This window comes from Scylla paramamosain, chromosome 43 (assembly GCF_035594125.1).
Source record: "Scylla paramamosain isolate STU-SP2022 chromosome 43, ASM3559412v1, whole genome shotgun sequence".
NCBI classification, from domain to species: Eukaryota; Metazoa; Arthropoda; class Malacostraca; order Decapoda; family Portunidae; genus Scylla; species Scylla paramamosain.
The window spans coordinates 1078910-1101355 of NC_087193.1; the positions used below are offsets into that span (position 1 = coordinate 1078910).

Genomic DNA, 22446 nt, shown 5'->3' on the forward strand with positions numbered 1-22446 from the left:
ATCTTTACTTTAACTCGAACTTCCAGTTTTACGTACGCTATTCTTCAGTTCTCGATGCGTGGCCATGCAGGGAGCAATGCTTCAGATAATATAGCATATCACAAAACAAATATGAATAGAAATGTCAACATAGTGAAGGGGAGACAAAGAAAAGTGCTGAAGGCCATGTACATCGCCAACAAACGATAATATAAATAAGAGGACAGGCGACATCGTGTGGGCGGTGTGGATATGTAATGTACTGCACCTTGTTTCATATTGTACCTCCTTTTATTGTACGCTTGGTAATCCTGTAATCCGAGTGTTTCTGAGGCAGCTATGCGCTCAGGGTCTGCCACGGCATTATTCGTTTGTTTCTTGCCTTAATATAGAAACCACATTGCGTACGTGTTTCTATAAAGAACCTACAACTTCCTGGCTGTCCTGTCCCAACAGCTACCCCACATAACAGGCGGCACCGCCTAAAGCAGCAGCTGTGTGTGTCCTGCGGGTCAGAGGTAGATGACAGCACGCACCAACCAATCAGCGGGCAGTGTGGCCACCAACTCCTCGCCTCGCTCTCTCTAGCCCGATATAGCTTGGGTCGTGACCAGAGCTTCCTCAGGCACAACTAGGTATATACAATGAAGAAATGAATGAAGTTTTCGAACTAAATAATCTACCAACTGTCATCCACCATCTAAACAGATTATCGACCTTGTAAAACCTATGGACGCTGAGACCAATCTTTGTAGTGAAACCCAGGAAGAACAAGCTGAAGAAGTAGAAGAAACAGAAGAAGACACACAAAAAAAAAGTAGTAATGATATGAGTCTCAGGTCTAAGGTCAGAGTTCCTAGCGAACGGACTTGTTTAGTGAGCAGTGACCTGACACTAGAGCTGGCTAGTGTGGACATGGCACCTTGTGTTGCTGAGTCGTCTGGTTGTGCTACTTCTTCTGTTCTCGAGGCCTTCATTACGAAAGTCTCAGAGATGGAGGCTGAGTTCCATCGAAGGATCTCGAGAGATCTCGTTTCGTGAGAGGATCCCAGACCTGCAGGCTTAGTTCTGTGACAGGATCTCAGCACCTGAGCACCTGATCGTGCCCCGCCGTCACCTTACCTAATAAGGTGACGGAGGAGCAGTGGTCGGTTGTGTGCAGGGGCACCAAGAGGTTGAAGGTCCTCAAGGCGCGCCTGGAGGCGCGCCACGTGGAGACGAGGAATCCCTTCAGTGTGCTGGAGGGAGTGACGGAGGAGGGGGTGGACATGGCAGAAGGAGACATGGGGAAGGAGGGAACAGACGCAGTAACCCTGCCCCAAGGTAGGTTCTTGTGCTTGGTGATAGTCAGGTTAGGCATTTCGGCAGTGTTTTGTGCCAGAGATAGAAAGCGTAGGTCGAGGGTGTGTTTGCTGGGAGCTGGGATAGGGAAGGTAGCAGATAGGCTAGATACGTGCTTGGAAAATGATGGGACCAAGCCCATTGTTTTTCTCAGCGCGGTAGGGAATGACCTTGGTAAGGTCCGGAGTGAGGAGCTGTTCAGGAAGTTTAGGCAAGCTTTGGATAGCATTTATCCATATATATATATATATATATATATATATATATATATATATATATATATATATATATATATATATATATATATATATATATATATATATATATATATATATATATATATATATATATATATATATATATATATATATATATATATATATATATATATATATATATATATATATATATATATATATATATTATATATAAATATATAAATAATGAAGAGCAACGGCGACAGTACTTCTCCTTGTCTCACTCCAGTCCTTACTTCAAACCATTCTCCCTCTGTCTCTCCACATTTTACTCGACTCCTGTAGATCTTATAAAAACTCTTTACTACTTTGATTATTTTTGGGTTTACTATACATGATAGAGAGGTGGCCCACAAAAGGTACTTAAGCCTTTCATCACCAGAATCTCATGCACTTTATATTTCTGCTCGGAAGCATGCAAAGTCTGTTCTCCAACTAGCCAAAAACTCCTTCATTAACAGAAAGTGTCAAAACTTTCAAGATCTAACTCCCCTCGTGACTTTTGCCATATAGCCAAAAATATCTCCTTTATCTTTGCTTCTTCTTCTTTCCCTCCTTTATTTCAACCAGATGGCACCACTGCTATCACATCTATTTCTAAAGCTGCACTCTTCGCTCAATCCTTTGCTGAAAACTGTACCTTGGACAATTCTGGGCTTGTTCCTTCCTCTGCTTCACCCTCTGACTACTTCATGCTACCTATTAAAATTATTTGTAAAGATATTTTCCATGCCCTTGCTGGCCTAAACCCTCGGAAGACTTATAGACCTGATGGGGTCCCTCCTATTATTCTCTGAAACTGTGCCTCCGTACTTGCACCTTGCCTAGTCAAACTCTTTCAGCTCTGTCTGTCAACATCTACCTTTCCTTCTTGCTGGAAGTTTGCCTACATTCATCCTGTTCCTAAAAAGGGTGACCGTTCTAATACGTCAAACTACCGTCCTATTGCTTTAATTTCCTGCCTATCTAAAGTTTTTGAATTTATCCTCAGCAGGAAGATTTTTAAATCTTCAACCTTCTGTCTGATCGCCAGTATGCGTACCGTCAAGGCCGCTCTACTGGTGATCTTCTGGGTTTCCTTACTGAGTCTTGGTCATCCTCTTTTAGAGATTTTGATGAGACTTTTGCTGTTGCCTTGGACATATCAAAAGCTTTTGATAGAGTCTGGCAAAAAGCTTTGATTTTCAAACTACCCTCCTACGGCTTTTATCCTTCTCTCTGTAACTTTATCTCAAGTTTCCTTTCTGACCGTACTATTGCTGCTGTGGTAGACTGTCACTGTTCTTCTCCTAAATCTATTAACAGTGGTGTTCCTCAGGGTTCTGTCCTGTCACCCACTTTCTTCTTATTATTCATTAATTCATTAATAAACTTCTTGTTCTATCCACTCCTACGTTGATGATACCACCCTGCACTTTTCCACGTCTTTTCATAGACGTCCAACCCTTCAGGAGGTAAACATTTCACGCAGGGAAGCCACAGAACGCTTGACTTTCTGATCTTTCTAAAATTTCTGATTGGGGCAAAGCACTTAGTATTGTTCAATGCCTCAAAAACTCAATTCCTCCATCTATCAACTCGACACAACCTTCCAGACAACTATCCCCTCTTCTTCAATGACACTCAATTGTCCCCCTCTTCTACACTGAACATCCTCGGTCTGTCCTTTACTTATAATCTGAACTGGAAACTTCACATCTCATCTCTAGCTAAAACAGCTTCTATGAAGTTAGGTGTTCTGAGACGTCTCCGCCAGTTTTTCTCAACCCCCCCCCAGCTGCTAACTCTGTACAAGGGCCTTATCCATCCACGTATGGAGTATGCTTCACATGTCTGGGGGAGTGTTCCACTCATACTGCTTTTCTAGACAGGGTGGAATCAAAAGCTTTTAATCTCATCAACTCCTCTCCTCTAACTGACTGTCTTCAGCCTCTCTCTCATCGCCGCAATGTTGCATCTCTAGCTGTCTTCTACCGCTAATTTCATGCTAACTGCTCTTCTGATCTTGCTAACTGCATGCCTCCCCTCCTCCCGCGGCCTCGCTGCACAAGACTTTCTTCTTTTTCTCACCCCTATTCTGTCCTCCTCTCTAACGCAAGAGTTAACCAGTATTCTCAATCATTCATCCCTTTCTCTGGTAAACTCTGGAACTCCCTGCCTGCTTCTGTATTTCCAACTTCCTATGACTTGAATTCCTTCAAGAGGGAGGTTTCAAGTCACTTATTCATCAATTTTTTGACTACTGCTCTGACCCTTTTATAAAACTGGCATTTCAATGGGCATTTTTTTATTGGATTTTTGTTGCCCTTGGCCAGTGTCTCTCCTACATAAAAAAAAAATCTACACGAATTGTAGAATTATTTTGATTAAAATAGAATAAAATTAAAGGAATGGCGTGTGTAGAGAACCTTGATATCATTGATTTAACAGAAACTTGGTTAGATATGTTAGGAAAAGTATTTAATCCAGAAGTTAAGATAGATGGTTATACACTATTCTACAAAGACAGGGAAAACTGGAGAGGGGGAAGCGTCGCGCTGTACATTAGGGACACATGAAAGTTTTGTATTAACAGTAAAATTAAAACTGATAGGGAAACACAGTCGATATGGGTAGATATTAAGGAAGGATCACAGTCAGTAGTACTGGGATTAGTGTACAGACCACCGAACAATACAAAGGAAATTAACACCTCCTTATGGGAGGAAATAAATAGAGCAGGCAGGTACAGTCAGTAATGTGTGGTAGGAGATTTTAATTTTAGGAATATCGGCTGGAGCCTGGTGGTGGGTAACAGTGAACCAGAGAAATTTCTTAAGGTAATTCAGGATACATTAAATTATTGAGCACAGAATCAGAAGGGTCGTTGAAGAGAAATTAAAAAAACTGTCAGTATGGTTTTAGACCCGGAAGGAGTACTATTGACCCTATCTTTGATATGAAAATGCTGCTAGAGAAGAGCTGGAAGTGGGACAGAAGTAAATACATAGTTTTTCTTAATCTAGAAAAGCCTTTGATAGGATAAACAGAGATAAACTCTGGTATGTGCTGGAAGATGATTACTACGGGATAAACCCAAAAATAATCAAAGTAGTAAAGAGTTTTTATAAGATCTACAGAAGTCGAGTAAAATGTGGAAAGACAGAGGGAGAATGGTTTGAAGTAAGGACTGGAGTGAGACAAGAAGTACTGTCGCCGTTGCTCTTCATTATATATATATATATATATATATATATATATATATATATATATATATATATATATATATATATATATATATATATATATATATATATATATATATATATATATATATATATATATATGGATAAATGCTTTAGGGATGTTACAAACCAAGCACAAGAAGAAACTTTTGCTATGCGGATGACATTGCTATTGTGATAGACTCTCCTGACGCACTACAGATTGCTGTGAACAGATGGCAAGATGGAATGACAAGAAGTGGGATGAAAGTAAACATATGGAAAACAGAAGTCATGGCAGTGGGAAGAGAATTGGAGCAGTTGTCAGTAGATTGTAATGGAGAAAGACTGACGGAGGTAGAAAATTCTAATTATCTTGGTATCAACATAAATAAGAGAAATTTAAATGAGACTGAAATTATCAAAAGGATTGAAAAATGTAATGCAAATATAAACGCTTTATATCCAATACTAAAACATAAACATGTGCCTACAAAATGTAAATTAATAGTTCACAATACAACTTTTAAACCAATCCTGTTATATGGTGCTGAATGTTGGACTTTAACTACAAATTTAGAATCGAAGATTCAGGCAGCCGAAATGCGAGTGCTCAGAATAATCAGGGGTGTAACAAGAAGGGACAAGATGAGAAATGTTCAAATAAGAGAAGAGTCGGGAGTGAGGCCGCTACTGGAGGATATTGATAGAGCAAGATTGAAATGGTTTGGACATGTTATGAGAATGGAAGAAGATCGGAATGTTAAGAAATATATGGAGTGGATACCAAGAGGCAAGCGACTACGAGGGAGACCAAGGAAGAGATGGAAGCAAGGTATTGAAGAGAACTTTAGTAGAAGAGGAAAGACAATGGTCGAGATGATGGAGACGGATGAGACGGATGGAGGAGTATTGTCCGGATGCCATCGAGCTGACAGGCTTATAGCCGAACTGGCGTCTGGTGAGAAAGGTGAAAAAGAAATTCAGGATAATTTTTTAAAACAGGTAATCTTAGAATCCACAAGGGAAAATAATTTTCTAAATTTAATTCTTACTAACAGGGAGGAAGTTGTCACGCAGGTAGAGGTTGGAGGACAGCTAGATAACAGTGATCAATGTGAAAATAGATACTAATTAAAATGAGAAGAAACTTTTAGAAGCAAAAGCACTAATAAAATACCTGGCTTTAGGAGAGCGATTTTGAAGGATTAAAAAAGTTTCTCCTTAGAATTGACTGGTAACGAACGCAGGGAGAGGTAAGGTCTAGGATGAAGTTAAGAGAGATAAGGCAGGATAAGGGAGGTGAGGTGAGGCGTGAGGGTGTAGACCGTAGGGCAAGAGGAGGGAAGAAGTGTCAGAAAGAGTCGGAGGAGGGAGAGAGGGGGAGATATGTGTGAGTATGTTGGAGGGTCAAGCTCATGCTGAGATGGGTGAGGTGAGGTTGAGGCGAGTAAAAGATAGAGTGGAAAGGATGGATGGGGCAGAGATCAGATCAGGAGAAGTAAATGTAGATGAGTTGTATGAATATTTCGTTGATAAATTACATAGAGGACAGTTAGGAAACATCCCTTATAGAGCAATAAGATCACAGAAAAATAACCTTAAATGGATGAGTTAAGTTACAACATAGGGCGGAAGAAAAATATATATGAGATTACAAGCAGGGGAAGAGGTTTTAAGGCCACAATATAATGAGTTAGAACAGTCAGGAGGTTAACGAGGAAAACTAAAAACAAAATTATGAACTAATGGTAGCCAGCCAGGCGAAGACGGACCCCAAGCAATTTTATCAGGTATATTGGACGAAGAATAGGGAAATAATAGGTCCATTAAAGGCAGCAGATGGGGAACTGGTTACTTCTGGGGAGGAGATTAGTAAAATTCTGAATGAGTATTTTAACTTTCTTCATCTAGAAAGAAAAAAAAAAAATGAAGGAAATGTCGAATAGTGAGCAGATGTTTAGAGCAGAAGAGAAGCTGGCGGATATTATCATAGCTAAGGAGTTAGTGGAACAGGAGATAGATAGGCTACAACGTTCAAGACAACAAGACCAGATGAAATATATCCCAGAGTACTTAAGGAATGCAAAGAGGTTATTAGTTAATCGTTAGTTTCTCTCTTTAGGAAATCACTTGAGTCAGGTGAGGTACCGGTAATGTGGAGGCAGGCGAATGTAGTACCGATCTTTACGAAAGGAGATAAAACTATAACGTCTAATTATAGATCTGTCAGCTTAACTTCTGTTGTATGTAAAATAATGGAGTCAGTAATAGAAAAGAACATTAGGGAGCATTTAGACAAATATAACTTGATAAATCAGTAACAGCATGGCTTCACGAAGAAGTCTTGGGCGACAAACTTGTTAATTTTTTTACAATAAAGTTTACGAGACAACAGATAATGGTGATAGTTATGACATCCTACATCTGGACTTTAGTAAAGTGTTTGATTGGGTACCACATCAGATGCTCCTGACAAAGGTTAGGGTGCACGGGATAGATGGGAAGGTGTTAGGCCGGATAAGGTCATGGCTAAGCGACAGGCAACAGACATTTGTAATAATCAGCTCTAAATCCAAGTGGGGACCCTTATTTCTTATGTTCTTCATATATTGGCATAAAATTTACCTCAAAAAATAGTACTGGGTGGCCAAAGGGAACATTGTCTTACAAATACACCGAATCAGGAGGATATAAATGGAGATTCACTAATAACTCCTACTTAGAAGACGAGACATATAACTGGTTAATAAATATTGACCTAACAGATGTATGGATCACCATAGAAGATTAATCTTTCAGGAAAAATAAGAAATGGCTTTAAAAAACGAGAGGATCCCACCTCCAAGTAAAAGTAGCAAAACATATTTACGCCAGATGCGAAAGTAAACACCAATACATTACTCCAGTTCAAATAATTTAGCAAATGTAACATAACACACAAACAACACTTTTAGACATGGAAACTTCAGACGAAGTTAAAATAGTACAACACAATGTACTCAACTGGAGGAACAAAAAACAAATTCTCACCATTATATACAAATGACTATTGACTATTTTACTAAATAGTCATGGACCAAAATCAGAAGAAAACATTAAAATATAAAATCACAATACTTATATTATAAATTCCAGCGCGGAGATGCACTACGGTTCAGCTATTCTTGCAAGACAAAATCTAAAATACACGGTAAAAGACAATAATGATACTGACATAATAAAAGACTATAAAGACTAAAATGGCCCTATCAACATTGTCACCACCTTCCATCCCCCGCGTAGATCATATTTACTAATCTCAGACTTCCATACAATAGATTCGCAGGCCATCCCAACATACATTATTGGCGATATGAATGCACATCACCCTTCCCTAGGCAAGCGGCAAAGTAATATTTTTGGTAAAGCTCTCGTTATGTTAATCAACAATAATTAACTAAGACATTTAGGACCTGATTTTCCCACTTATCTGACACATAATGACTCATCCACTCCTGATATCGTACTTTTCAACAACAACAACAACTTATAATATGCATATCCAGCATATCCCATCTGACCATTTACCTATACGTACTCATAAAAATCACATCCCAACCAATTAAAATCACTATTCGACCTATACACGATCTAAATAAAACATACTGGGATGAATTTCGGAGGGAAGTACAACTCGAAACCAGCAACATCAACACAAATCACATCCCAACCAATTAAAATTGGTTGGGATGTGATTGGCTTGTGATGTGATGTGATTGGTTGGGATGTGAAAATTGGCTCAACCTATACACTATCTAAATAAAACATACTGAGATGAATTTCGTAGGGAATGTCGCAGGAAACACTAAATGATTCTTTCTTTAAAGGAAGGTACTACGGATATAACTTCTACGGTGAAAAATCAAATTCCTATGAGAAACTATAAAACTATACAAAAACCTATTAATAACCAAAGGATAAAGGAGCAACAATGGTGAAATAAACAGTTAATTCAAAATAATTTAAATTCTGGTCGGAGTTACGTTAAATATCTTAAACACAGAACTATAAAACAAACTGTAATAAAAGAATGCAAAGTTCAAAACCAGAGGAATTCATTACATAAGAATCCTAGAAAATTCTGACAAAATGTAAACAAACTAAAGGGAAACCCAACCTTTTAAAACCATATCTAATTAAGATAACCAGAAAATATATGACGAAAAAAAAAAAAAAATAGAGTAAATATTCAGGAATATCTGGAGTAATGTTTTTAAAATGAGCCCAAATGAAAATCAGTATTTTTGATGTAATAAATGACCAGCCAGTAAATAACTACATCAACAACAATAAAGTACAAATTCTTCCTCATCCTAATGCTAGCCCAGACTACTTAAATGAGAACAACTATTTCACATCTAAAATCACTATCCAAAATATAAAAGATATAGTAAAAAGAGGGAGAGAGAGAGAGAGAGAGAGAGAGAGAGAGAGAGAGAGAGAGAGAGAGAGAGAGAGAGAGAGAGAGAGAGAGAGAGAGAGAACACTCCAGGACACACCAAAATAATTAAAGCTGTATTTCAAAACCTACCTGAGGAGACGCTGGAAGCGTGTCCAAGCTTTTAAATATTTTCCTCTCCATGAGCTACTTCCCTAATACCTTTAAGCACGCAAAGGTCAAACTAATACTTAATCCCAACAAAACAACTACCGATACATTAAACTTTCCACCTATATCACTGCTAGAAGTACCAGGGAAAATATATGAAAAATCATCAATATAATAACCAGAACTTACCTGGAAACAAACAACATACTACCACAGGGTCAACACGGGTTTCGCCAACACCGATCGATGGATACCGCCCAAACAGCTTTTACAGAAATAATATCCAAGGCTGCAGCTGAAAAGAAACAATGTTGTTTGGTACTACGTGATGTATCTAAAGCTTTTGATAAAGTTTGAACAAATGGCTTAAAATACAAGATACAACAAATTCATTTACCATCCATACTGTCAAAGATACTGTGCAGTTTCTTAGGCAACAGAACTGCCTCCATTTCACTCCAGAATTTTGATGATCCTCCTTTCAATCTGTATAGCGGAGTCCCGCAAGGAAGCTGTTTTTCTCCTACATTATACACTATATAAACTCACGATATCCCTCCACCAGCTACAGATGGAACAAAAAATTTATATACTGATGATATCACCCAAATGATATTACAACCAGGTAAATCTAGGAACATGCTAGCCCCCTCCCCCCCCAAAAAAAAAAAAAGTAGAGAAAGAAATAAACATCATAAATCACTACGAAAATGAATGGAAAATTAAAACCAATACAACGAGGTTTACCATCCTTCCCATAGCTACAAGGAAAACTATACCAGTCACTGTTGCAGTTGAAAAAATTCCTTACGCTGATAAAGCCAACGTAATAAGTCTAAAATTTGGAAGGTATGGTTACAAAAAACACATAAAGGACATATCTCAAAATTAGCGCTGGACATTATCAACAGATTTGAAAAAAAACTTGACATTAACACTAAATTACATCTCATGAAAGCCTGTGTTCTGCCAATCCTAACATACCCAACCTAGACTCTAAACACTCTTTCAAGTTCACAAATTCTCTCATTACAACGAATACAAAATAAAGCACTCCGATTTGCACATGGCGAAAAATATCCATATACTAAAAACACACCAGAATTACATTATCTATCAAAAATAGAACCAAGGCACAGCCGTTGCCCTCCCCATGCGAGGGGTGTAGTCATACCGGGACGTCTTCAGACTACCGGCTGCGGGGGATGGGTTGGGCTGCGCCCTGAGTCGTGGTTTTGTTTGGATTCCGGTCCCTTCCACAACCCACGAGAGGGTACCAGCTAGGTGTGAGCCACGCGAGGCAGCACCATGCGGTACGGACAGGAGACCGGAGGAGACATAACATCAGTGTTACTGTATACTGAAAAATAACAATAAAATATAGCTACACTAATGAATTATAATAAAACATAGCAGTGGCGGTCTGCCCGTCATCTTTTATCCTACCTTCCTTCGTCACTTAACCCAGCCTATTATCTTCCCCCTATCTCATTCAGATAATCACAGACCTTTGCTGTTTCCACATGCCAACACAGGATTTCATTACCAAAACATTAACTTTCACAATTTACAATTGTGAAAGTTAACCTAACCTAACCTAACCTAACCTAACCACACTATCTTTAGACAAGTAAATCTCTCAAATAGCAACTCTTTGACGACTTACATCGAAGAAATATTTGGTATTCTTACACCTTAAGAGTGCAAGAGAACAATGTAAGATGTCTTTATAACAAATGAAATCGAGATTTATAACACCATTATTTCATTTTGAATTGTTAGTATTTCTATAGACCGATGATATGGTCGCACTTTACGATTCTCGAAACACTGTTGTTCCCTGCAAAGACATTTATGTATGAAAGAACTTCTGTGAAGATGAAACACACCGTGAATGTTTTTTTTTTTTTTTTCGCACAGTATAACTAATCCATACAACACTCACAGGTGGTGAGCGTGGCTGGCGGATGGGAAAAGGCCGGCAGGCGAGTGATGTGGCAGGCGCCAGGGTGCCGAGCTTACATCTTCCTGCTACACCAGGCAGGGGTCCTTCTTTCCCACTCCAACGCCGCACCCTCCTCATGGGACTATGCTGGCAGGTCAGCCATTGTTCCAGTCATTCTGTTACATTCTCAAAAGTCAATGGTCAATCTCGCTGTTATTTTACATGGGTAAGACTGGAATCGGTGTCCTACTGCTTCTACTGGTTTATTTGGTTCTGAGAGTCTTGAAACAACGCATCAACTTGTACATGGACTCTGGTCTTAAATTCTCAAGCGACACCGCGTCAGCATGTTAAGGCTAATGAACAAACTGTCCAGAGTTCTATTTATCCATTTTCGTCAATGCATTCCATGCAACAATAACGTTGTTAACTTCAATTTCCTGAAGGAATAAGCCACTGCTGCTATTGCTCAGGAAGTGTTTAATTGCATTTATAGATAGTATACAAGTAAACATGCAAATATATGGACTGTGATGATAAGATATATTTAAAATTTTGTGATCCTTATAATTTATTTATTATGAAACCTACATACATCACTTATTTTCTGGCTTTCATGGGAAATGATTCTATTCGGCTGGTCAAGCACTCAGAAGGGTACGAGTGTTTTTCACAGCACAGGCAAGGCCAATACTTGACTTACAGCAGCTGTAACAAAGACTCCATGCAACAGTGATGTCCCCGACTCATCTAATGATATGCTTGATCTGTTAGTACCACTACTTGGGTGTCGGGAAACCTGTACCTAGGTTATACAATTAGTAGTTGATATCTCCTGCCGTGAGGGGCTTCCCCGTATTTATCTTTCATGCAAGATAATCAGTCAAACGTTGTGTACCTAATCTTTTTTTTAACGTTCTCTCGAAGTCAAACAAAGAGAGAATACTGAAGTCCGCATGCTTTTCCCATTTCTTTACAATAAAGAAATGCCATAAGGTAATAGTCCTCGGTCAAGCAGCTTACCAGCGTGGGTGCACAATGGTATAGTCAGATAGCCGGTACCTCAGTCATCCAGTGATGGTAGGTGAACAACATCGGTAGCAAAACGAGGTGTCAGGCGACGAGCGCGGTATGCCCGATACTCGGAATTGAATCCTCGAAGCCTCGGTCGTCATCCTCTTCGTTTATTCGAACTGCATTATTTGGTGAAGTAACATTAAAAAGCAAAGAAAAAATTTAAGACAAGTAAATAATTACATGAACACAGAATTACAAGAACATTCGCTCTTCAACAGCAAAAAAAAAAAAAAGTACAGTCAATAATTTGGATGATCAAATAAATGGAAGAATAACATTTATTTATCTTTTACAGATGACGATAATAAGTGAATGCATGTAAGTATGTTTCGTATAGGGACTGCCACGTGTAGGCCTGACGGCTTCTTGCAGCTTCCCTTATTTTCTTATGTTCTTATGCTCATATGCTTAACGTCATCCTCAAAACTTCAATAAATCCTAACATGAATAAATCAATATTAAGGAAAAATTAGTAAATAATTATATGACTAAAAATGTAAGACGTGTGTTTGTTGTTTGATATCCGAAGAAAAAATCAATTTAGGTTTGATTGATTTGATCCAAGGCGCTGCAACATCGCGGTCATATGGTGCCACATTTCACTTTGGGTGCGTACCTTATAATCACAGGGAAGGTATGCTGGTTACCAGACCTCATTATCTCTCAAAATCACCAGTTTACACTGGTTACACACTTGATATGATTATTTCATATTCTTTTCACGTCAGAGGGAAGTAGTGCTGAACATACAACAGAGAAAGAAAAACATGTTATCTTGAACTTGGAGTTTCTGATCTTCATGCTAAACAAAATTTTGTTTGGAGAAAGGTAATATTTATATGTGTCTATGTGTGAGTTTTGAGTGAGTTTTCAAGAAGGGACGTAAAGAGATGGACGTACTAGTGGTGTGGTTTAATGTTTGGAGGACAAAGGCAGTGCCCCCACGTGTCAGTGACTAACACTTTCAGAGATAAAGTTTAAAGTGATATCAGAATCCTTCCCCGCCTCCTCTTACTTATTTTTTTCTTAAATATTTTGTGGTAAATTTAAGGTAAATTTATGTTGTTGTTTTTTCACTTTGTTATTATAAGCAGGGAGATACTAAATATTCCATGCCATAAGTGCAGCAGCTGTACGAGAGAGAGAGAGAGAGAGAGAGAGAGAGAGAGAGAGAGAGAGAGAGAGAGAGAGAGAGAGAGAGAGAGAGAGAGAGAGAGAGAGGAAAAGAAGAGGAGGGATGCAAGCAAGGAGGAAGAAGGAAAAAAAAAAAAAACACGGGACAGAAAGGTGGAGGGAGATAAGAATGGGGTCTCTAAATGTTGGTACCATGAGTGGTAAAGGGAGGGAACTGGCCGACGTGATGGAAAGGAGAAAGATAGACGTGTTGTGTATGCAGGAAACTAAATGACGAGGAAGTAAGGCGAGGGTGATTAGAGGAGGTTGCAAGCTGTACTATCATGGAGTGAATAAGAGGAAAAACGGCATTGGAGTGGTAGTACAGATAAATATATATCAAAACTGTGCTAGAGGTGAATATATGTATATATATATATATATATATATATATATATATATATATATATATATATATATATATATATATATATATATATATATATATATATATATATATATATATATATATATATATATATATATATATATATATATATATATATATATATATATATATATATATATATATATATATATATATATATATATATTATGTAAGAAGGGCTACTGGCCAATGACAACAAAATTTTGAATAGAAATTAATGCCAGTTCTTATAGAGATTCCAGTCAAATAATCAAATAATGGAAGGTAAGTGTCTTGAAACCTCCCTCTGAAAAGTTCAAGTCACAGGAAGGAGGAAATAAAAGAGCAGCCAGGGAGTTCCAGAGTTTACCAGAAAAGGGATGAATAATTGAGAATACTGATTAACACTTGCATTGGAGAGATGGACTGAATAGGTATGAAAGAAAGAAGAAAGTGTCGTGCAGCGAGGCCGCAGAAGGGACACCGGCAAAAGGCAACAAAAATCCAATAAAAAAAAAAATGGCCCAGTGAGATGCCGCTCCCCGAATTGGGTCCAAAGCGGTAGCCAAAAATTAAAGGATAAGTATCTTGAAACATCCCTCTTCAAAGCATCCAAGTTATAGGAAGGTGGAAATACAGAAACAGGCAGGGAGTTCCAGAGTTTACCAGAGAAAGGAATGAATGATTGAGAATACTGGTTAATTCTTGCATTAGAGAGGTGGACAGAATAGGGGTGAGAGAAGCCGCGGGAGGAGGGGAGGCATTTCTTTATTTTTATGTAGGAGAGACACCGGCCAAGGGCAACAAAAAATAAAGAAATAATAACAATAATAACAATAAAGAAAAAAAAGCCCACTGAGATCCCGGTCACCAAACAGTGTCCGAAGCGGTAGTCAAAAATTGAAGGATAAGTGCCTTGAAACCTCATTCTTGAAGGAATTTAAGTCATAGGAAGGTGAAAATACAGAAGCAGGCAGGGAGTTCCACAATTTACCAGAGAAAGGGATGAATGATTGATAATACTAGGGAACTCTTGCATTTGAATGGTGGACAGAATAGGGGTGAGAGAAAGAGGAAAGTCTTGTGCAGCGAGGCAGCCGGAGGAGGGGAGGCATGCAGTTAGCAAGATCAGAAAAGCAGTTAGCATGAAAAAAGCAGTAGAAGATAGCTAAAGATGCAACATCGGGGCGATGAGAAAGATTCTGAAGACAGTCAGCTAGAGGAGAGGAGTTGATGAGACGAAAAGCTTTTGATTCAACCCTGTCTAGAAGAGCGGTATGAGTGGAACCCCCCCAGACTTGTGGAGCATACTTATACATGATGGATAAGGCTCTTATACAGAGTTAGCAGCTGAAGGGTGAGAAAAACTGGCGGAGACGTCTCAGAACACCTAACCTCATAGAAGGTGTTTTAGCTAAGATGAAATATGATGTTTCCAGTTTAGATTAGAAGTAAAGGACAAACTGACGATGTTTAGTGTAGAAAAGTGGGACAGTTGAGTATCATTGAAGAGTTGTCTGAAAGGTTGTCGAGTTGACAGATGGAGGAATTGAGTTTGAGGCATTGAACCATACTAAGTTTGCTCTGCCCCAATCCGAAATTTTAGAGAGATCGGAAGTCAGGCGTTCTGTGGCTTACCAGCATGAACTGTTTACTTCCTGAAGGGTTGGACGTCTATGATATGACGTGGAAAAGTACAGGGTGGTATCATCAGGAGTGGATAGGACAAGAAGTTTGGTTTAGGTAATTGAAAAATAATAGGAAGAGAATGGATGACAGGACAGAACCCTGAGGAACACCACTGTTAGTAAATTTAGGAGAAGAACAGTGACCATCTACCAGAGCGGCAATAGAACGATCAGAAAGGAAAGTTGAGATGAAGTTACAGAGAGGAGGACAGAAGCCGTAGGAGGGTAGTTTTGAAATCAAAGCTTTGTGCCAGACTCTATCAAAAGCTTTTAATAAAGTCAAAGCAACACCAAAAGTTTCACCAAAATCTCTAAAAGAGGATGAACAAGGCTCAGTTTGGAAAACCAATAAAGCTGCTTTGACGGAACCCATACTGGCGACCAGATAGGTTATGAAATGATAGATATTTAAGAATCTTGCTGTTCAGGATAGATTAAAAAACTTTACATAGGTATGAAATTTAAACAATAGGGACAGTAGTTTGAGGGATTAGAACAGTCACCCTTTCTAGGGACAAGCTGAATGTAGGCAAACTTCCAGCAATAAGGAAAGGTAGATGTTGACAGACAGAGCTGAAAGAGTTTGACTAGACGAGGTGCAAACTTGGAGGCGCAGGAGGGATCGCATCAGGTCCATAAGCCTTTCGAGTGTTTAGGCCAGCGAGGTCATGGAAAACATCACTGCTGAGGATCTTAATGGGTAGCATGAAGTAGTCGGAGGGTGAAGGAGAGGGAGGAACAAGCACTGGATCATCTAATACAAAGTTTTTAGCAAAGGTTTGAGCGAAGAGTTCAGCTTTACAGATAGATAAGAAGGTAATAGTGTTGTCAGATGAAATAAAGGAGGGAAAACAAAAGTAAAATCATTGGAGATGTTTTTGGCTAGGTGCTAGAACTCACGAATGGACTTTGATTCTGAAAGATTTTGATAATTTCTATTAATGAAGAAGTTTTTGGCTAGTTGGAGAACAGATTTGGTATGATTTCGACCAGAAATATAAACTGGATGAAATTCAGGTGATGGAAGACTCAAATACCTTTTATGGGCCATCTCTCTATCATGTATAACTCGGGAACAGGCTGTGTTAAACCAAGGTTTGGAAGGTTTAGGGTAAGAGAAAAAACGAGTAATGTACACCTCTATGCCAGACACTGTCACCTATGTTATGAGCTCAGCAGACAGAGACGAGTCTCTGACACGGAAGCAGTAGTCATTCCATGGAAAATTAGCATAATTCCTCTTCCGGTCCCTCCCCAATTAACAAAAACAAAACACCAGAGGCAACTCCACTTTGGGAGATCTTGAGGAGGAATTGGAGCTATAGGACAAGATACAAATATGAGGCTGTAATCAGAGGAGCCCAACGGAGAGGGTAAGGTGATAGTATAAGCAGAAGAATTAGAAGTGAGGAAAAGATAAAGAATGTTAGGCGTATCTCCAAGACGGTGAGGAATACGAGTAGGATCTTGCGTCAATTGCTCTAGGTCGTGGAGGATAGCAAAGTTAGAGGCTAGTTTACCAGGATGGTGAACACTGAAGTGTTCAAGAATGCAGATCTCCGCGAAGCGGAAGAGAGTCAGGATGTGCTCCACTTTGGAAGTTAAGTAGTCAAATAATTTTTTTTTATTGTCAAATGAGTTAGTTGAGAGGTATACAGCACAAATAAATTTAGTTTGAGAGTGACTCTGTAGTCATAGCCAGATGGTGAAAAATTCGGAAGATTCAAGAGCGTGAGCACGAGACCAAGTTAAGTCGTTGCGTACATAGACGCAATATCCAGCTTTGGATTGAAAAGGAGGATGAAGAAAGTAGAAGAGAACAGAAAAGTGTCTACTGTCAGTTGTCTCAGACACCGGTGTTTCAGTGAGGAATAGAAGATGAGGCTTAGTAGAGGAGAAATGATGTTCTACAGATAGAAAAATAAGATCTAAGACCGCGAATGTTGCAGAAGTTATTGAAGAAAAAGTTGAAGAGGGTGTCAAGACACTTAGGGTCGATACCAGAAGAACAGTCCGACCTGGGGACATTTGTGGTCCCCTCCCCAGACAGGAACTGCTGGTATAGGAGTCGCCATATGGAATTTATAGTTTGTTGGTTGGGAAGTTGAGGCTGGAGGTGAAGCCGTGAAAGAAATTGAAGATCGAACCAAATATCAAATGTGAAAATTAAATTAAGAAAAGTACAAGATTGCATTCAGGCAGGAAGTGAGCCAAGTTCTAGTAGAAAGGGAACAAGTTAGCTGGGAGGAAATATCGGAAACGGTGAGAAAGAGGGCAGAAAAGGTACTTGAGATGACATCAGGTCAAAGAAAGGTAGACAAGGAAACCTGGTAGTGGAGTGAGGAAGTGCAGGACAGCATAAACATTAAGAAACTGGCGAAAAAAAACACACACACAAAAAAAAAAAAAAAACAGAGTAAACAAAGGGATGAAGAAAGCCATCAAAAGTATAAGGGGATGCGTAACCTAGCAAAAAGGAAAGTGGCAAAGGCGAAGAAAAAGCAGATGAAGTGCTGTATGAAAGGTTAGATACTAAGGAAGAGGAGAAACACTTTTACCGAGTAGTCAGGCAGAAAGATAGGGAGTGTAGGGAAGTGAAGCATGATAAAGCATACAGACGGAAATGTACTAAGAAGTAAGAATATATAACACAGGTGGAAGGAGTATTCTGAAGACCTGATAAACACTGAAAATGCAAGGGAGAGAAAGTTAGGGGAGGTGGCGGAGTTAAATCAATTAGTACAGTATATCAACCAAAAGGAAGTGAGAAATGCCATGAGAAGGATGGTGGGAGGTAAAGCAGTAGGTCAGGATCAAATTCAAGTGGAAGCATGGAAGAGCCATGGAAAAATGGCAGTGGACTAGTTTATTAGGTTGTTTAACATGATTTTGGAGGGCGAGAGGATGCCGGGAATGTGGAGAAATAGTGTGCTATTTCCAATTAAAAAAAATAAGGGTGATGTGCAGAGCTGCAGCAACTACAGAGGGATTAAGCTGATGAGACATGCAATGAAAATATGGGAGAGTCGTGGAAACGAGACTCCGAGGTATTGTTAGGATCAGAGATGAACACCGGATGCAATTTTCACTTTGAGGATGTTGATGGAGAAATTTGGAGAAGGACAACAGGAGCTGCACTGTGCATTCATAGACTTAGAAAACGCTTACGATCGCATGCCAAGAGTAGAACTGTTGTACTGGATGAGAAAATCGCGAGTGGCAAAGTATATGGAGGTGGTAAAGGACATGTACGACGACAACATAACAACAGCAAGGGTGCTGCAGGGTTGACGGAAGCTTTCGGAGTAGAAGTGGGATTGCACCAAGGATCGGCCTTGAGCCCATTCTTTTTGCAATTGTGATGGACGGGCTGACTGATGAGATCAGAAAGGAATCCCATGAACCAAGATGTTTGCAGACGGCTAAGTGATTTGCCACGAGAGTAGGGAACAAGTGGAAGCTGAGCTGGAGAGATGGAGATATGCACTGGAGATGGCCGGGAAACAATAAGACTACAGGGTGTAGAGATGGTAAAGGGTGACGAATTCAGATACTTAAGGTTAACGGTGTAGATAAAATGCTGTTGAGGTTAAGAAGAAAGTGCCGGGTGGATGCAATGGCTGAAGGAAGGTGACAGGGGTGATGTGTAAAAGAAAGGTTTCTGCAAGAACAAAAGGAAAGGTGTACAAAATGGTAAAGAAGCCAGTCATGCTGTATGGAATGAAAACTGTACTAATAACAAAGAGAGAAGAGACGGAGATGGAAGTAGCGGAATTGAAGTTTTTACGGTGTGGTCTTGAAGTGACGAGACAAAATAAGGAACGAACACATCAAAAGGACAACACATGCACATCGGTTTGGGGAAAAGAGAGGCGAGGCTGAGGTGGTTCAGGCCTGTCAGAAGGGATGAAGCATATGTAGGAGGGAAGAAGATGGAAATGGACCTACCCGGCTGAAGGAAGAAAGGAAGAGCAAAGAGGAAATTCATGGATGCAGTGAAAGAAGATATGCAAGTGGTGGGTGTGACAAAGGAAGGCGCAGATGACATAGTGTGTTGGAGAAGGATGATCCGCTGTGGTGACTCTTAATGGAAGCACCCAAAAAGAGACGCACATGATGATATTAAAGATTTTCGGTACAGTAATGGGAGGTCCAATAGTAGGGCACGTGTCCAGCAGCTGCTGTGCATTACATGTTGATAACAAATTTAGTAGGAGAAGGCAGTAGGCACCTACCGAAACGATAATTACTTTCAGTGATGTCGAAAGCACTAGATCAGGGAGTGCTGTGAACTCATCATTAAACCCAACTGTGACCTCACTGAACGTTTACCTTTGTGTCTCACAAGTCGCAGCCTGGCCTCTAAAGACAACACTCTTCCTTCGCACAAAACTACAAGCACCTAATTACATACACACCCTTCACTCAAAATTCAAAATTTTAATGGCGACCCTTACACCAGCCTCGGAGTCCCTATCTGGGGAGAGGACCACGTATGTCCCTAGGTCAGATTGCTCTTCTTGTATCGACCTTAAGTGTCTTGACACCCTCTCAATTTTTTTTTTTTCATGAATTCTTGCAACATTCACGGTCTTAGATCTAATTTTCAATCTGTACAACACCACCTCTCCTCTACTAAACCTCATCTTCTTTTCCTCACTGAAACAAAGGTGTTTGAAGCAACTGACAGTAGCCCCTCTTCTGTTCCCTCCTACTTCCTCTATCCTCATTTTCAATACAAAGCTGGATGTTGCGTCTATGTGCACAATGATTTTAACCAGCTCTCCTGCCCACGCTCTTGAATCTTCCGAGTTTTCCACCATCTGGCTACGACTACAGAGTCACTCTCAAACTAAATTTATCTGTGCTGTATATCTCTCACCTAACTCCTCTGACTATAAAAAATTCTTTGACTACTTAACTTTCAAAGTGGAGCACATTCTGACTCTCTTCGCTTTTGTGGAGATCTCCATTCTTGGAGACTTCGATGTTCACCACCAGCTTTGGCTTTCCTCTCCCTTCACTGACCACACTTTTGAACTAACCTTTAACTTTGCTGTCCTCCACGACCTAGACCAATTTCTGCAACACCCTACTCGCATTCCTGACCGAATTACAGATACACCCAACATTCTTGACCTTTTCCTAATCTTTAATCCATCTGCTTATGTTTTTACGCTATCTTCTCTGTTGTTCTCCTCTGATCACAATCTCATATCTGTCTCTTGTCCTATCGCTCCAAACCCTCCTCAGGATCCACACACCCCCCTTTAGCGGAGGTGCCTCTGGCGTTTTGCCTCTGCCAATTAGGGGGGACCTGAGGAGGTATTTTGCTGATTTTCCTTGGAATGACTATTGCTTCCGTGTCAGAGACCTGTCTCTGTGTGCCGAGTGCATAACAGAGGTGATAGTGTTTGACATGGAGGCATACATTCTTCACTCTTTTTCTCGAGCTAAATCTTCCAAACCTTGGTTTTATCACAGCCTGTTCATGATAGAGAGGTGGCCCACAAAAGGGGCTTGAGCCTTCCATCACCAGAATCTCATGCGCTTTATATTTCTGCACGGAACCATGCCAAATCCAACTAGCCAAAAACTCATTAATATAAAGTGTCAAAATCTTTCTACATCTAACTCCTCTCTCGACTTCTGGCACCTAGCCAAAAAACATCCCCAATAACTTTGCTTCTTCTTTCCCTGGTTTATTTCAGTCAGATGGCACCACTGCTATCACATCTATCTTTAAAGTTGAACTCTTCATTCAAACCTTTGCTAGAAAACTTTACTTTTTATGATTCAGGGCTTGTTGCTCCCTCTTCTGCATTCTCTGACTACTTCATGCTACCTATTAAAATTCTTCGCAGTGATGCTTTCCATGCCCTCGCTGGCCTAAACCCTCAGAAGGCTTATGGATCTGATGAGGTCCCTCCTATAGTTCTCCAAAAACTGTGCCTTCGTGCTTGCACCTTGTCTAGTCAAAATCTTTCTACTCTATCTGTCAACATCTACCTTTCCTTCTTGCTGGAAATTTGCCTACATTCAGCCTGTTCCTAAAAAAAGGTGACCGCTCTAATCCCTCAAACTACAGTCCTATTGTTTTAATTTCTTGCCTATCTAAAGTTTTTGAGTCTATCCTCAACAGGAAGATTCTTAAACATCTATCACTTCACATGCTTCTATGTGATAGCCAGTATGGGTTCCGTCAAGGCCGTTCTACCGGTGATCTGGGTTTTCTTACTGAGTCTCGGTCATCCTCTTTTAGAGATTTTGGTGAAACTTTTACTGTTGTCTTAGATATATCATAAGTTTTTGATAGAGTCTGGCACAAAGTTTTGATTTCCAAACTACCCTCCTACGGGTTCTATCCTTCTCTCTGTAACTTCATCTCAAGTTTCCTTTCTGGTCGTTCTATTGCTGCTGTGGTAGACGGTCACTGTTATTCTCCTAAATCTATTAACAGTGGTGTTCCTCACGGTTCTGTTCTGTCTCCCACTCTATTCCTATTATTCATCAATGATCTTCTAAACCAAACTTTTTGTCCGATCCACTCTTCGCTGATGATACTACCCTGCACTTTTCCACGTCTTTTTGTAGACGTCCAACCCTTCACGAAGTAAACATTTCACGCAGGGAAGCCACAGAACGTTTGACTTCTGATCTCTCTAAAATTTCTGATAGAGGCAGCACCATTCAGGCACCATTCAGACGGAAATAAAAAGGGATAAGGAAGGCTGTGAAGTGAATATGGTGTGGAGAAAGACAACTTTTTTGTAGGTTATCTCTTGCAAACTACGAACGGTAACCGGTGGCGTCGTGTGAAAGGGG

General features: G+C 39.8%; 1 protein-coding gene across 1 annotated transcript in view; it reads left to right on the forward strand.

Annotated features, from left to right (window-relative positions):
- LOC135093562 (uncharacterized) overlaps positions 1-22446 on the forward strand; it is a 49190-nt gene that overhangs the window by 14963 nt on the left and 11781 nt on the right. Inside the window, exon 2 of the mRNA XM_063992923.1 lies at positions 11319-11470. Within this exon, the coding sequence (XP_063848993.1) occupies positions 11319-11470 (152 nt within the window). The remainder of the gene's footprint in view (positions 1-11318; positions 11471-22446) is intronic.